The sequence below is a fragment of the Volvox carteri genome (assembly GCF_000143455.1).
Source record: "Volvox carteri f. nagariensis unplaced genomic scaffold VOLCAscaffold_7, whole genome shotgun sequence".
Lineage (NCBI taxonomy): Eukaryota > Viridiplantae > Chlorophyta > Chlorophyceae > Chlamydomonadales > Volvocaceae > Volvox > Volvox carteri.
Window position 1 is genome coordinate 1233323 of NW_003307550.1, and position 12873 is coordinate 1246195.

The 12873-nt window shown below is 54.7% G+C and overlaps 1 protein-coding gene across 1 annotated transcript; it reads right to left on the reverse strand.

Moving 5' to 3' along the window:
• Positions 1-1547: 1547 nt before the first annotated feature.
• On the reverse strand, positions 1548-9322 carry VOLCADRAFT_87996 (uncharacterized protein; the record flags this gene model as incomplete). Its single annotated transcript, XM_002947728.1, has 6 exons — positions 1548-2632; positions 3044-4300; positions 5522-5729; positions 6110-6158; positions 6387-6455; positions 9153-9322. 6 exons carry the CDS (start codon positions 9320-9322, stop codon positions 1548-1550), a joined length of 2838 nt encoding a protein of 945 aa, XP_002947774.1.
• Positions 9323-12873: the final 3551 nt, after the last annotated feature.

The following is a 12873-nucleotide window of genomic DNA, read 5'->3' on the forward strand; positions in this document are numbered from 1 at the left end:
CACCAACACCACCATCCATCCGCGTCGCCTTCATCTTCACCGCCACAAAAGAAAACAGCTAACTTGCGGCGTGGCTATACATGGCGCACAACTTTATGATAAAACTTTAAGCTTTATGGTTTGGTTCTACTTTATATCCGCCAACTACTGATGGTCGAAGGTTGACCTCCCGTGATCTGAGCCCTCATCAAGCCATCCAGCCATCCAACATGGGAATGGGGGAGTGTTCTCCCTTTAGTTCCCTAAAACCCCTTGCCTTCCTAAAAACCCTTCCGCCCCCATGTGTCTCCTAAGCCAAGCTCGTGATTACCTCCCCGCAAATAGGAGCTAAGTACATGTGCGCTCCGTTAACCCTGTTCGTCCGTGCCGTTATCGTTCACCAATATGCACTTAGCACGACATGCATCCTAGCATAAGTTTATCGAACGCGCGAGCTATTAATCCGTTTCATCAACGGTTTCGTGCTGCTAACTGCCAACGACACCTCCTCACTGTCAACGACATATAACAACTCGGCTAGCTGGCCAACAACAGCAGATCGCGACGACAAACAACTCGGCTAGCAGCTGCACGGATGCTAATGATCTGCCGGATTTTGTCGGACTAAAAAGCTTTCTGTCTGTTCTGATGGACCGCAATTGGAAGCCGCAGCTGGCTGACTGGCGCCTAATCGGACAGCGGTCTGGATGGACAGGTCTAGTGCCTAATTCCCGGTGGTAATGGAACAGAACATACGTGCACAAAGTAAAGCGCTGAAGCCTCCCGACGGCAAGAATATTCTGAAAAGGCAACAAGCAAAGCAAAGCAAACGAAGCGAAGCAACTGTGCGCCAACGGGCTGGCTCGCATGCATGTAGGCCTGTATGCTATGCTGTGTGTTTTTTCACTACCCACCCCGCCTCATGTCCCATGTCCCAGTGTCCCCCATTCCAACCTGCGATGCGTTTCTATTGAGCCAGCCTGCATACATACATGCCTACATAAATACCTCATGCACCTAACCCAAAACCAAATGTTCTACAAGATAAAGGATGGTTTTCAAAAGCAGGACGCGAAACCCTAAGAAAGTCCATGTGCCAGCTCTGAAACCAACCGGCTCTCGGTGACGAGTGCTGTAACCGTAGAAACCGTAAAACCGTTGCTGCCCCTCGCCGCGCTACCGCTTCTTCTGACATCGTATAATAACAGTATAGGCAGCGGCAATCCTTAGCCGCTACAGCCTATCCATGACTTAGCCATAAGATCTGCCGGTGTGCTCTCCTGCTGCGGTTCAATCTTCTTACAGTCACTCTATCGTACTCACTGTACGGCTCCCGCACCACCAGCCGCTAGCAGCCGGGGCCAGCCATTAGCCACCAAAGCCGCAGCTCCCCACCCACGCTAAGGTTGCCTCCCGAACATGAGTCCACAGCACCCAGTCGCCTGCCCGCCCGCGACTGGCCATCAAGCCAGGAGGGGAGTGTCAGCCACCAGCCAGTTACCAGCCAGTCGTCATGCCGGCTACTCCGCTCTCGCTGCTATCCCTGTCAATGGAGATGCATCACGCCATCACTCCAGCATGCAGCTGAGCCACATGTCCGTCAGATCGGAGTCAGCAGCCTGTGGCGGCGGCTGTAGCGGCGTCTCAGGCACGATACGGCCGGGGGGAGGCGACTGCATGGTCATGTCCGGCCCCAGCCGTAGGCCCGGTGGGGCCGTGGCTGTGGCTGAGGAGGAGGATGGCGGCGCCGCCGCCGCACCCGCCGGCTGCTGCTGTTGCTGTTGCAGTGACTGCGGCGTTGGGGTATCGCAGCTGGCCATCCAGGCCGGTGATCCTTGGCCTTGGGATTGCGAGTTAAGCTGTTCAGATCCCTGATGCAAGTGCGAGATCCGTTGCAGCGCATGGAGCTGCGCTAACTGCGCCTGTAGCTGCAGTTGCTGCTCCTGCAGCTGCTGCTGTTGTGCTTGCAACTGTGCTTGCAATTGCAGGCCCAGGTGGTATTGGTGGTGCTGCTGCTGTAACAGCACCGGGGGCGACGGTAACACAGCGAAAGGGCCGCCGGCAGCGGCGGCAGCGCCCCCGTCACCGCCACCAGCGCCGCCGCCACCAGCGCCGCCGCCGCTACCCGCCATGAGCTCCAAGGCACTCAACTCCCACCCGCCTCCGCTAGGGTACAGCAACACACCGGAGCTGCCCATGACCGGCTGCGGCGTCATGTCGTACTTGCAGGGGCCGGAAGGATCGGCCGCAGGCAGCGGCGGCGATGCCCAGCGTGGCACGCTTGCCGCCACCGCCGGCACCGCCAGGGGGGCCCCCATGGGCCCTACACTACCACACGACATGAGCTCTTCGCATGTACTGGTGGGGAGGCCGGAGAAAAGCATGCCAGGTGCGCCGGCGGCGGCGATGGAAATGCGCGCCACGGGCGGCGGCGTACCTGCTGTGGGCTGTTGCAGGACAGTGCCGGCGGCGGCGGCGCCGGGTGTCGTACAAAGTCCTTGGGACAGCGCTAAGGCGTGGTACGCGGGATGCGGTTGCGGGTGATAGTACGTCGTAGGCGGGAGGTCGGGGGAGGTCGGTCCACCGTCTGTAGTGTTCGAGGCAGCGGAGGCGTGAGCCAGCTGAAGCATGGCCAAGTCTTGCGGATAGGGGCCTGCGGGTCGTCGTCGTCGTTGTTGTTGTTGTTGTTGGTGGTGGTGGTGGTGGCGGTGGCGGTAGGGTAGTGGCCCTGACCGAGCTTGTAGATGTGTGTGTGTATATATGTGTGTGTATATATATATGTGTGTGTGGACCATAAATGCGGCAGAGGCGCCATGGAGGCCGAGAGAAAGGGAGGGGAGACTCAGCCGGCCGTCAGTACGTCATTTGGAGGTTTGGGGGACGACGGAAATGTTGTGACTCGTCCTCCTTTTGACGGATGGATGTGTGTGCTACCAGTCCTTGGACGACGCGTCTCGCACGACCTGAGGAGTACACACACACGGAATGGGGGGCCCTCCTTCCCTGAACCCCGCCCCATACAATCCATACACCCCGCCTCCTTGCACCCCACTCCCGTACACACCCGGTGTACTGCAGGTGTTGCCAGGCGTGAAACCGCCACCGTTAAGTCCGCCCCGATCGTCCAGAACCACGAAGGAGCGAATGGCGCACGGCTGGTGCTGAACTTGGCCCTGAGCGGCGATTGCCGCAGTCGCCGAAGAGTGCAGCGCCGCCGCCATTGCCGCCGTCTGGTCGTTCGGGCTCCCGGTCCCCGCCGCTGGTCCCGCGGGTGCAGTGGCGCTTCTCTCGATCTTCACCGTGATTCCAAAGCTGCTGTTACTGCTGCCAATACCACTGCTAGCGTCGCCGCGACCCCGGGCCGCCCTGTCTTTGCGCCCGGTGCCGGTGGCGGCCGCGGCGGCGGCGGCAATGCCGGCGCTGCCGCTGCTGCCACGACGCAGTGGCGGCGGCGCAGGCGGCGGCGTTGCGTCTTGGAGCGATTCGGTTGACGATGCAGAGGCGCCGTAATTCTCCGCCAGCACGCCGTCAGCGGCGGCGCCGCCGCCGTTCTGCACTGCCGCCGACGGCGACGCCAGCTGTAGGCTGTCGTGCGACGTCGCGGCCATTCCCACTGAGAGCGGCGAAGGGTGGGGGCCAAAAGGCATCAGTCGTGGTCGTACCTGCCGTAACGGGTGACCCGCAGCTGGCGGCAGTAATGCGCGGCCTGACGCTGCCCATGCGGGCAATACCAACTGATGCAAATGTTGGGGCTGCGACGGCTGCTGGTGCTGGTGCTGGTGCTGGCGGCCTGAGCCCGCCGGATGCCCCTCAGAAGCCCCGTCTCGGAATGACTGCGATTTCGTGCGCGCCAGCGGTGCACCAGCGGCGGCGGTGGCAGCGGCGGCTGCAGCCGTCCCTTGTGAAAACGTTGGTGCAATCGAGGGCGAGCCGCCGCCGCCGCCGCCGCCACCACCTCCTCCGCTTCCGCTGCCGTACATCGATGAGTCACGATTGCCGGACTGTGCTGAAAGCCGGCGGATGAGGGCCCGGTTGCTGTTGCTGCTTGGGCTGGGATCTTGAGGCCCTCCGCTGCCGCTGCTACCGGCAGCAGCGGCGGCTGCCGCTGCGGCGGTGGCTTGCTGGAGCTGCAGCGCGCTGACGTAGGCGCCGGCGTCCATAGGGTCTATGTCTTCAGGAGCCTCGCCGCCGTCCGCGCCGGCTACAGCCGCCGCCGCCGCAGCGGCGGCAGCGTCAGCCTGTGGTAGACCCGCAGCGGCTTGTGCTGCCGCCGCCGCCGCATCCGCTGGAATGTCGGAATCGTCATCGCTTGCCGAGCCACCTATGGAGTTGGCAAAAGGGATTTAGCGTTTGAGGGTTGAGGGGAAAAGGCTCATTCATATAACAAGGCACAACGAAGGGAGGACGAAGGGCACAAATGGGGCAGATAACCCTAAAATCCTAAAACCCAAAAGCCAATCTGGCGAGCGGCATGCATTGTGCCACGCAGTGTACGTTCTAATCATGCGAAGAGAGGATGGATCCCAGGAGGGGACGGCGTGGGGGTAGTGTGGGAACGAGAGGAGGAAAGGGAAGAGGATGATGCAAAGAGAGGGAGGAAGAGGAAGGCGTGGGCTGCGTAAGGGTACGGACGACACAACCATAGGTTACATGCAAACTATATAAAATTACTGTATGGCCTGCCGGGTTAAACGATAATATTAATAGCACATTAAAATGAATTTGTTAATGTGCGTAGCAGTCTATTTGGATAAGATTGGCGGGCGGTTACGTGTGCTGTACGAAGATTCTGCGCTTCCAAAGCAGCGCGACTCGATGAGAGCATTAGCATCACTGTGCGTTACATCAAACTCAGTTCCGCAAGTGGAAATTCAGCGAAATGACTGATTAATACAAAATTAAGCAAGTTAGGGGAAGGCAGACGCGCATTAAAGCATAAAGCCGAAGAATAAGCAGGCCAAGCCAAGGGGGAACAAGGGGAAAAAACAAACGAGAATTATCCGTCATACAAATAAATCCAATTTCAACAAGATCTTCTAATAGGGCAACAACGCCTGCTATATTATCGACAACGAGCAATAAGCGCGCCGAAAGTCAGCATGCTACGCAACAAGCCGCCTACACACAGCAATTCACGACGCCAACCCACCATCGCCTGTGCGACTCTCGCCAGCCGACCTGGGAATCCTCACCTGTTTGCTCTTAGCGACACCCCCTCCTCCGCCTTCATCGCGGTCCCCCTTCCCTCCCCTCTTCCCCACCTCTCTTCCACCAACACGCACGCAACTTTCCGAGCATACGCCCGACATATCTCCTACCTGCCACTCATTGCTCTTGCGCAGCAACCTCGCTGTCTTGATCTCTGGTTCCCCCCACGTCTGTCCTTCACTTGGCACCCTCCTGTCCGTCCCCACGTCCTCCCGTACAGGCCCCCCGCCACCCCGCGTGGCTCCCCCAACCACCTCTCCCCCGCCCTTCACTCCCCCAGTCCGCGCTTCCCTCCCCCCCTCCCTCCTTCCAATCCAATCTCCGGTTGTCTCACCGCGTGAGTTTTGGCGATTGCGCGGGGCTAGCGCAGCGGCCCGACTTATGAGGGAAGCGTTACGGGCGGCGACCTGCGCCTTGGCGGTCTTGTAGGCGTTCTGGCGCGCGAGGGGGTCGTCGCAATTAGGCCCTACGGCTTGGGCGTAGGTGCGTAGGAGGCGGTTGGTTTGAGAGGTCTTGGAGCGCAGGGCCGAGTAGAAGATGTTCTGCGGAGGATTCAGGAAACCGGGAGGGAGGGATCGCTTGGTGGACCGAGCAAGGCGCGGTGGTGATGGCGGGCTAAATTAGGAACATGGGGGAGGGGGAATGAGATGATGATGATGATGATGATGATGATGATGATGATCAGGAGGAGGAGGAGGAGGAGGAGGAGGAGTCAGCTTGGAACAGAGATAAGGGGGAAAGGCATGGTGGGCAACGACATAATGCAAGTGCAAAAGCCGGCGGAAGGATGCGACCGGTAGTCTTGGTAATATGATATAACGGTACTAATGGTCACGTTGTGGTTTGTTAGTCGCTGTCCTGCCGCCTACGGCTAGACGATCGGTGCGGTGGCGGCGCGGCAGGTGCTCGTAAAAGTACGCACCTTGCAATCATTGTCACTTCGACCATGGAGATATTTTGCGATCGCGCTCCTGAGGAGTTTGGGGATGCGTTGCCAGAGCGTTCAAATTATGCGAAATTGTGGCAGGCTCAAAAGGACAATCAAGTAAAGTAGCCCAAAAGTTTTATGGATAGAGCTAGCTAAAGAAGATGTGGGTTTGACAGCATCGCAGAACGGTGTGAAGAGCAGAGCCCTGCAGCTCCCGGCGGGCGACATAAAAAAGGCAGGCATGACGAAGCGGAAAGGAGCAGCTGCTCACCACGGCAGGAAAATGCGCGCGCTTTGATTCGGGCCTATTTTACTCAGCGCATACAAGCTTAACACCATCCTGCGCACCATTTGTTCCCCAAGGCGGAGTGCAGGAGGACGAGCGTCGAAAGCTCACTCGAGCGCCAGATGCGACGCTTACAACCTCGGAAGCGGTTTCCGCGGGCGCAGGCGCAGTCAGGCATCAGTCCGCCTTGTGTACCCCCAGATGCTAAAACTACGCAGCAGCCGGCAGAGCAGTTTGGTGAAGCACAGCCTTGCTGGTTGGCTTCAGCTGAAAATTGAGGCTGCGTTTCCATGGGCGCGGGTAGTGTTGGGTCGGAATCCATAAGACCTTTGGAAAGCTCGGCAGGGTAGGTCTGGCCCTCCATTTTCGGGTTGGGGCCCTGGCGCGCGCGAAAAGGTGAGTATCGCGCAAGTTGCCAAAAGGATATTAATTTTCTAGTAAGCGCAACAGTGATTACAAAGGAAACATAACTCTGTGAGCCAGGCCCATATCCATGTCGCCTAACGAAACTCGGAGGGCGCTAAGAGCGGGGAAAGAAACCCCGCCTTCCGTACTGCTGGGGGCAGAGTGCTTTCTGAGAACTGGAGCTAGGCAAGGAGAATAAATATATGATCTTATGTCTAAATTTGTAAAGCGACTCAGAAACAGCGCGCTGTATTTATGAGATGCAGGGACGGTACGGCAGGTTATGCATCTAGCCGTCCGCCAAAGTTGCAGCAGTGTACTACTAATCCATGACTTTGCAAGAGGTCAATAAGGTAATTTAGATGTCAGAAGATTTCACATCTAGCAAAGTGAGCTTCCAGCTATTCTTGACCCAAATCATGCTCTGTCCAGTAAAGCAACTACTAATTCAAGCCCTTGCTAATTATTTTTTAACACACTTTAAACCCAGTGTCGCAATGAATAAGTTTGCATGGAAAGGACTAATGGTCCTTCCATATTTGGAGTCTGAGTCAGTTCATATGGCCGAGCTTCCGCAAAGGTGCCGTTGTCGTGTATAAAGCTCTTCGGGCTGTAAATACAAGATCAAAATAGTTCAAAACAACTTTGCGTTAACTGATCTGCTGTTTAGTTTGCGTTTTGAAGACTGCTCGGGTGGCGCGGTTCCGGCGCACACAGTCGTACAGCCGGAGGGGGGCTTCCACGCAGCGGAGCAAGCGGCAATGACAAAGCCACCAAGGTTAACTCCAGCTATTGATATTCCAGCCTCATTTTCCAGCTATATAATGTGCTCCTCACTTCTGCCGGTGCACGTGGCCGGCTTTTATGCCAAGGTAAAAGGCGCTGAGTCCCCGCTGAGTCGCGTAACGCACAGCTATGCGCCGCCTTCCGTCCAGGTAACAAACCTAAGTCATGCTCCATTTTTTCCACCCCGACGACACCGGCATCTGTGTAAATATGTATCGAGCGCAGAGGCGCATCGCACGTCGCCGTGTGCTGCTGCCTGCCGCACTGTTCCGCCCCACTGCACCATCCTACCTTTGCCAACCTTTATCGATCGCGGCTATACAATAAAGAAATTCCACACGCGAAAAAAAATATTTCCATGACGTTAAGAGTCATTCCTAGATCCCACGTATTTATCGGACACCTGGCTTCCGTGCGTTTGTCACCGTCAGTATGGTAGCACCACTCGTCGCCGCTGTATCACACTGTCAACTAACAAATAGCAACTACTCGCCTGCACTTCCGTACACGGGCACCTCCGTATACGGATACATCCGTACCCGGATAATAATCCCCCTAGATCTGTGCTGTCAGCTGCTCTTTGCCAATATTCAAGAATAGATGCTGGCGATACGCAATATCTCTAAGTCATTACTAGGAGGAAGAAAGGAAGGAAGGAAGTCCCTAAGCGGTTTGGGGATAGCCCCAAAGGTGCGGGCCAAGTCCCCAATTCCTCGTACTTCCTGCTTCCCAGCCACCTCCTTAGACTTATCGCTGTTTTATGGAAATCTTTTACCCAAAGAAAGGTATGCAAAAGGAAAGAGACAGCAGAGGGGCGAACGAAGGGAACGAAAGGAACCGTAATCATGTTACACTACCTAGTGTCACATACATGAAAGAGGGAAACGAGAGGCCCCAGGTTTCAGAACTAGACTGAAATTAACAGCATAGTACAAGAAAACTTATATCCCGTTTAATCATTACTTAGATCGATCTGGCTTCTCCCCGAACCAAATGGGTCACGAACCAAAGTACGGGACATGTACGATGCGGCTCTGTGGCAGCGTGGGACATCTGAGACTGTATCTGGGTTTGCTGGACAGTAACCAAGAAGATCTCAAATATAAGTGATGTTTTTATGTTGCACAACCAAAAGAAAGGGAAGGGCCAGCGAGCGAACGAAGTTGCGTGAGGAGGCGGACAAGATCGGGCCGTATCGGGAACCACCACCGCGCCGCACCGCACCGAGCTAAAGAAGGCACAATTCTCCAGTTATTCTCTATTTCTGCTCCTCAGATCATGTGACGAACAACATGACCGGAAATCTTTTGGAAGACAGCAGCAGCCCAACAAAGTGCTACTGGGAAATCATACCATCCGCGGGACTGCGGCCCCTTCGCAAGCTAATATCAATCAGGGCGCTGCTGGCTGGCTCATGGCAGCTCGTGAGCCCTCCGTGTCCAAGCCGTTGAGCGCTGTTTAAGTCGCCCCAAAGGTGGCGGCTTTGATGATGGCCGGCTATTACGGATGCCCCTGGTTGACTGACCCCTCTCTGTGTGATGATCTTTATCCCGGGCCCACCAACTCTTGTGCGCCGGACTGGGGGTGTGTCCCCTGAAAAGTGGCACTGGGCGGGCAGGGATGTGTTTCTTGTTGCCTATCCGCTGCTGCCCGAGAGCCGTGGTCCGAGAGCCGTGGTCTGAGGGCTCCTTTCCAAGGTACACCTCAAAGGGGCCCTGGCGGCGGCACATATGTTCAGTGTTTGGTTTATGTGGACAGCGTTACTACCTGCCTGCCTGCTTGCCTGCCTGTGATCTGTTCGGACGTCCGCTGCTCGTAGCATCACTCAAAGTCAGCGAGTTGCAATTGTGCTTAACAAATGCAGTCACCCTCCACCATTCACAACAAAGACTCTGTGTGTTGTATCTCTGTATGTGTGTGCATGCGCGTGCATGTGTAAACATGTTTTTATATGTTTAAATAATAAAAACCGCGCTGCGAGGAGTACATTATATAGGTCGAAGAGGTCTCACTTTTGCAGGATTTTACAAAAGGCAAGTGGATCGGTAGTGAAGTAGCAGGAAGCAGCTGACACATTCTTAGGTGTTTGAGGGGAGAATGCCGCCCAGCCAAAGCGAGTAGAAGTAGCCACCGATGTAGCAGTGGCGATATAGACTGACCTGGTGACGGCGGGCGGATAGAGTCGCCTAATACGAACTACGTAAACAAGGCTACGAAAGGACATATAGTCTAACGAAAGAGCTCTGATGAGCAGAGGTCCTATCGTCCAGTCGTAAGTAACGAATCAGGCAAGGAGGCTGGGTGGCCCAAGAGCAAAAGGAACGCATATCTGCGGGTACGGCGGAAGGTTGACTGACGACGACCTGTCTGCAAAGAAGCAAAGTATATAGTGTATGTGCGTGATGAAGCTTAGCTTACCAATTAACAAGTAGCAAACTGATTGGTAAGGTATGGCACGCGCATGTCGTCAATTGCTATGGGTTTGGACGCTGGCTAAAATACTTTCAGAAAGCCAGTAGCTCGTGCTTGGACAGTGCCTTGCTACCTCTGGTCTTGAGCAGCAAGTACTTTGCATGGCGCCCCGCCTCTGCAGGGAAGGAGGTGATACGCGTCACCCTAATAATGTCGCTTGGCTGCCCAGAGGCAGAGGATATCAGGAGATCGCTGGCAGAAGCGCGGGAGTTTTGGACCGGTGCGGCCGATCTGCGCGGTTTTAGTTCTTCGTACGGGAACTAAGGACGTTTCTTTGCCTGATACATAAGCTTCCTCAACACCAAGCCCTCCTGATGTTCAGCTAATGGCCTTATCTAATAAATTTCAGCTTTTGAGCTGCACATCGTCACGGTTGCGGCTTAAAGAGGTAGCGCACTTCTGCACGTACCGTATTGTACGTCGACAACGATTTCGGTGTCGGTAAACTCAATTTCCATTCGGTCTGACTGGCTTTCGGCCACGGCGCGGCACCACTCAGAATTTGTTCTTGGTGCGACACCTCACAGACCGATGGCGTAAGGATTTTGTTAACGTCCCGGGACAAGCGTTGTTTGTTTGCCAGATTGATTTTGAGAAAGCTTTTGACCAGGTTAATCGAGAGCTGCTCTGGGTTAGACTTGAGGAACGAGGAGTCACGGGTTCTGCGTTAGATGTCATCAAGCGCTGCTACAATCGGGTGGAAATGCGAGTCCAGGTTAATGGAGCAAAAGGAGAGGCGATTCCCTCCACCCAAGGGGTCAAGCAGGGTTGCCCAATGAGCCCCACGCTCTTCGGTTTTTTTGTCGAAGGTTTTGCAGATTACATTGATGCCCTAGACGTCGCACTTCCTGACGCCATGGCGGCCCATGACACCCCTAGCGTTGAAGGACGTCGAGTGCCCCTATCCCTCTATGCTGATGACTTGAGCCTTTTTGCGATGTCATTGAGACGGTTGATGAGCTTACTACGGGCACTGCGGGAGTGGTCAGAGGCTTTCGGTCTCACTGTCAACGTGCAAAAGTGTGAGTTATTGTTTTTGTAACATCCATCCATCCATCGGTCTGACGCCAGATGACTATTTGTATCTATATATAAATGTATAGTGAAACTGCTGACCAACGCTTACAACGTAATAGCAAAAGCCACAAGTATCGCTAACGTTTGGAATTCTTGGCAACATCCCGCAGGCGAGGTACGAGAAAAGACGTCCAGCTACAACATTGCCACCTCTTCCACTCCCTATATCAGTTACAGCTGCACTGCCGCCCGGTTGTCTTCTAGCTCGGCCGGTTATTTTTCTCCGCGCCGCACACCAGCGCTCGGGGCTGTTATCGCCGCCGCGCTGAGCCCGCCAAAACCCTAAGCGACGGCAAATGCAAAAGCGCGCGCCATTTTGCTCCGACAGCATTGACAGCATGACCCGGCGGTCGGTCGCGCCAAGAGCGCTGGTGTAGGCAACAATAGATGAATTTCACGTGTTGCCAGAGTGTCCCGCCGACGGGAAGGGCTTCTCAACCTAGGTATACGCCAGGCTGACATCGAGCCCGTGCCTAATATGAGGTCTGTCATGAAGATTGATTGTACTTCTGGACTTGCGCAGATCGTACACAACATCTGGATGAGGCGACATCAGCTGATAGCCGGGTAGTAAGCCTGAAGTTGCTTACTCAAGTTACTCTTTTCTCTCGTAGATAGGGTTCATAGTCTTTATTTTTCCTTTTATGTCTCTTCTTTTTTATTGACTACGCTAGAGCTCGCAGTCCATGAGCTTCTGGGCCTTACGACCTTTCGAGAGCTTGTAAAAGAACAGGACATATCTAAACAATTTATCATAATGTTATTCTCTTCTGGTGTAATCACTTGGTGTTGCAGTCTCATCCATGCTGGCGTGTAGTCATGAGCATATACGCATCTCGACCAGGATTACTGGCGGTACTTGTGGCGCTTTATGTATGTATCTGGCATAACTCAGGTCAGCATAAATGTCATTTAACCCTAGACTGCGCATTATGGTGGCGCCAAAATTGAGATGCGCCAAAAGATGTATGTTTAGAGACCTATTTCCATCAAGTTCAAAGTGCGAGGTCATCTTCACGGTACATGCAAATCGGCTGAATGCCGGCATTCGTTTCGATTCCTTTTGGCTAGTTCTAAAACAAATTGCGAGTGCGAGGCGAAGTGCATTCCTGCGTACAGCTTACAACTCGCAAAGTCATAAGTCACAAGGAATTGCCCATGATTATACGCGAGTACATTCGTGATTCGGTTTTCCGCGACTGTCTGTTGATATCTCGTCCAGAACTCCTGCATATCGTAGTTTGGCGGGATACCTGTACTGGTTCTGGAGCGGTATTCGCTGTATTCGCTGCTTAGTTAACACTGTCATATCCGGCTATGGCCGAGAGACGTAAGCGTAAATACAGTGAAGTGGCAGGCTGCAGCATGCCGCATATATGGCTTCGTCCGCCTCAGCAACGCACATAGAAGGAAATGCCGAATCTCTTTCCAGCCTAGTGTGGAAATGCCTTTGCCTGTAAAGGAGGTCTCAGTGGTATTCTTATCGCCGCCGCTCACGCTTCACTGTAGGCTTCTTCATTCTCACCTGGCGGCCCCTGCCGGACTCGTTTCTAAGATATCCCTCTCTACTTTACGAGGCGGCACTCTCAACCCGCACGTTGTCTTCGGCTACCACCGAGCGTTCCCTGTTGCTGATCTTTCCAGCCTTCCATAACCAGTCTTAGTCGGATTCATCACTTTTCTTGATTGTAGTTTCCGTTTCCCTCCCCGGCCTTCAGTTAAGTGAGCCGCC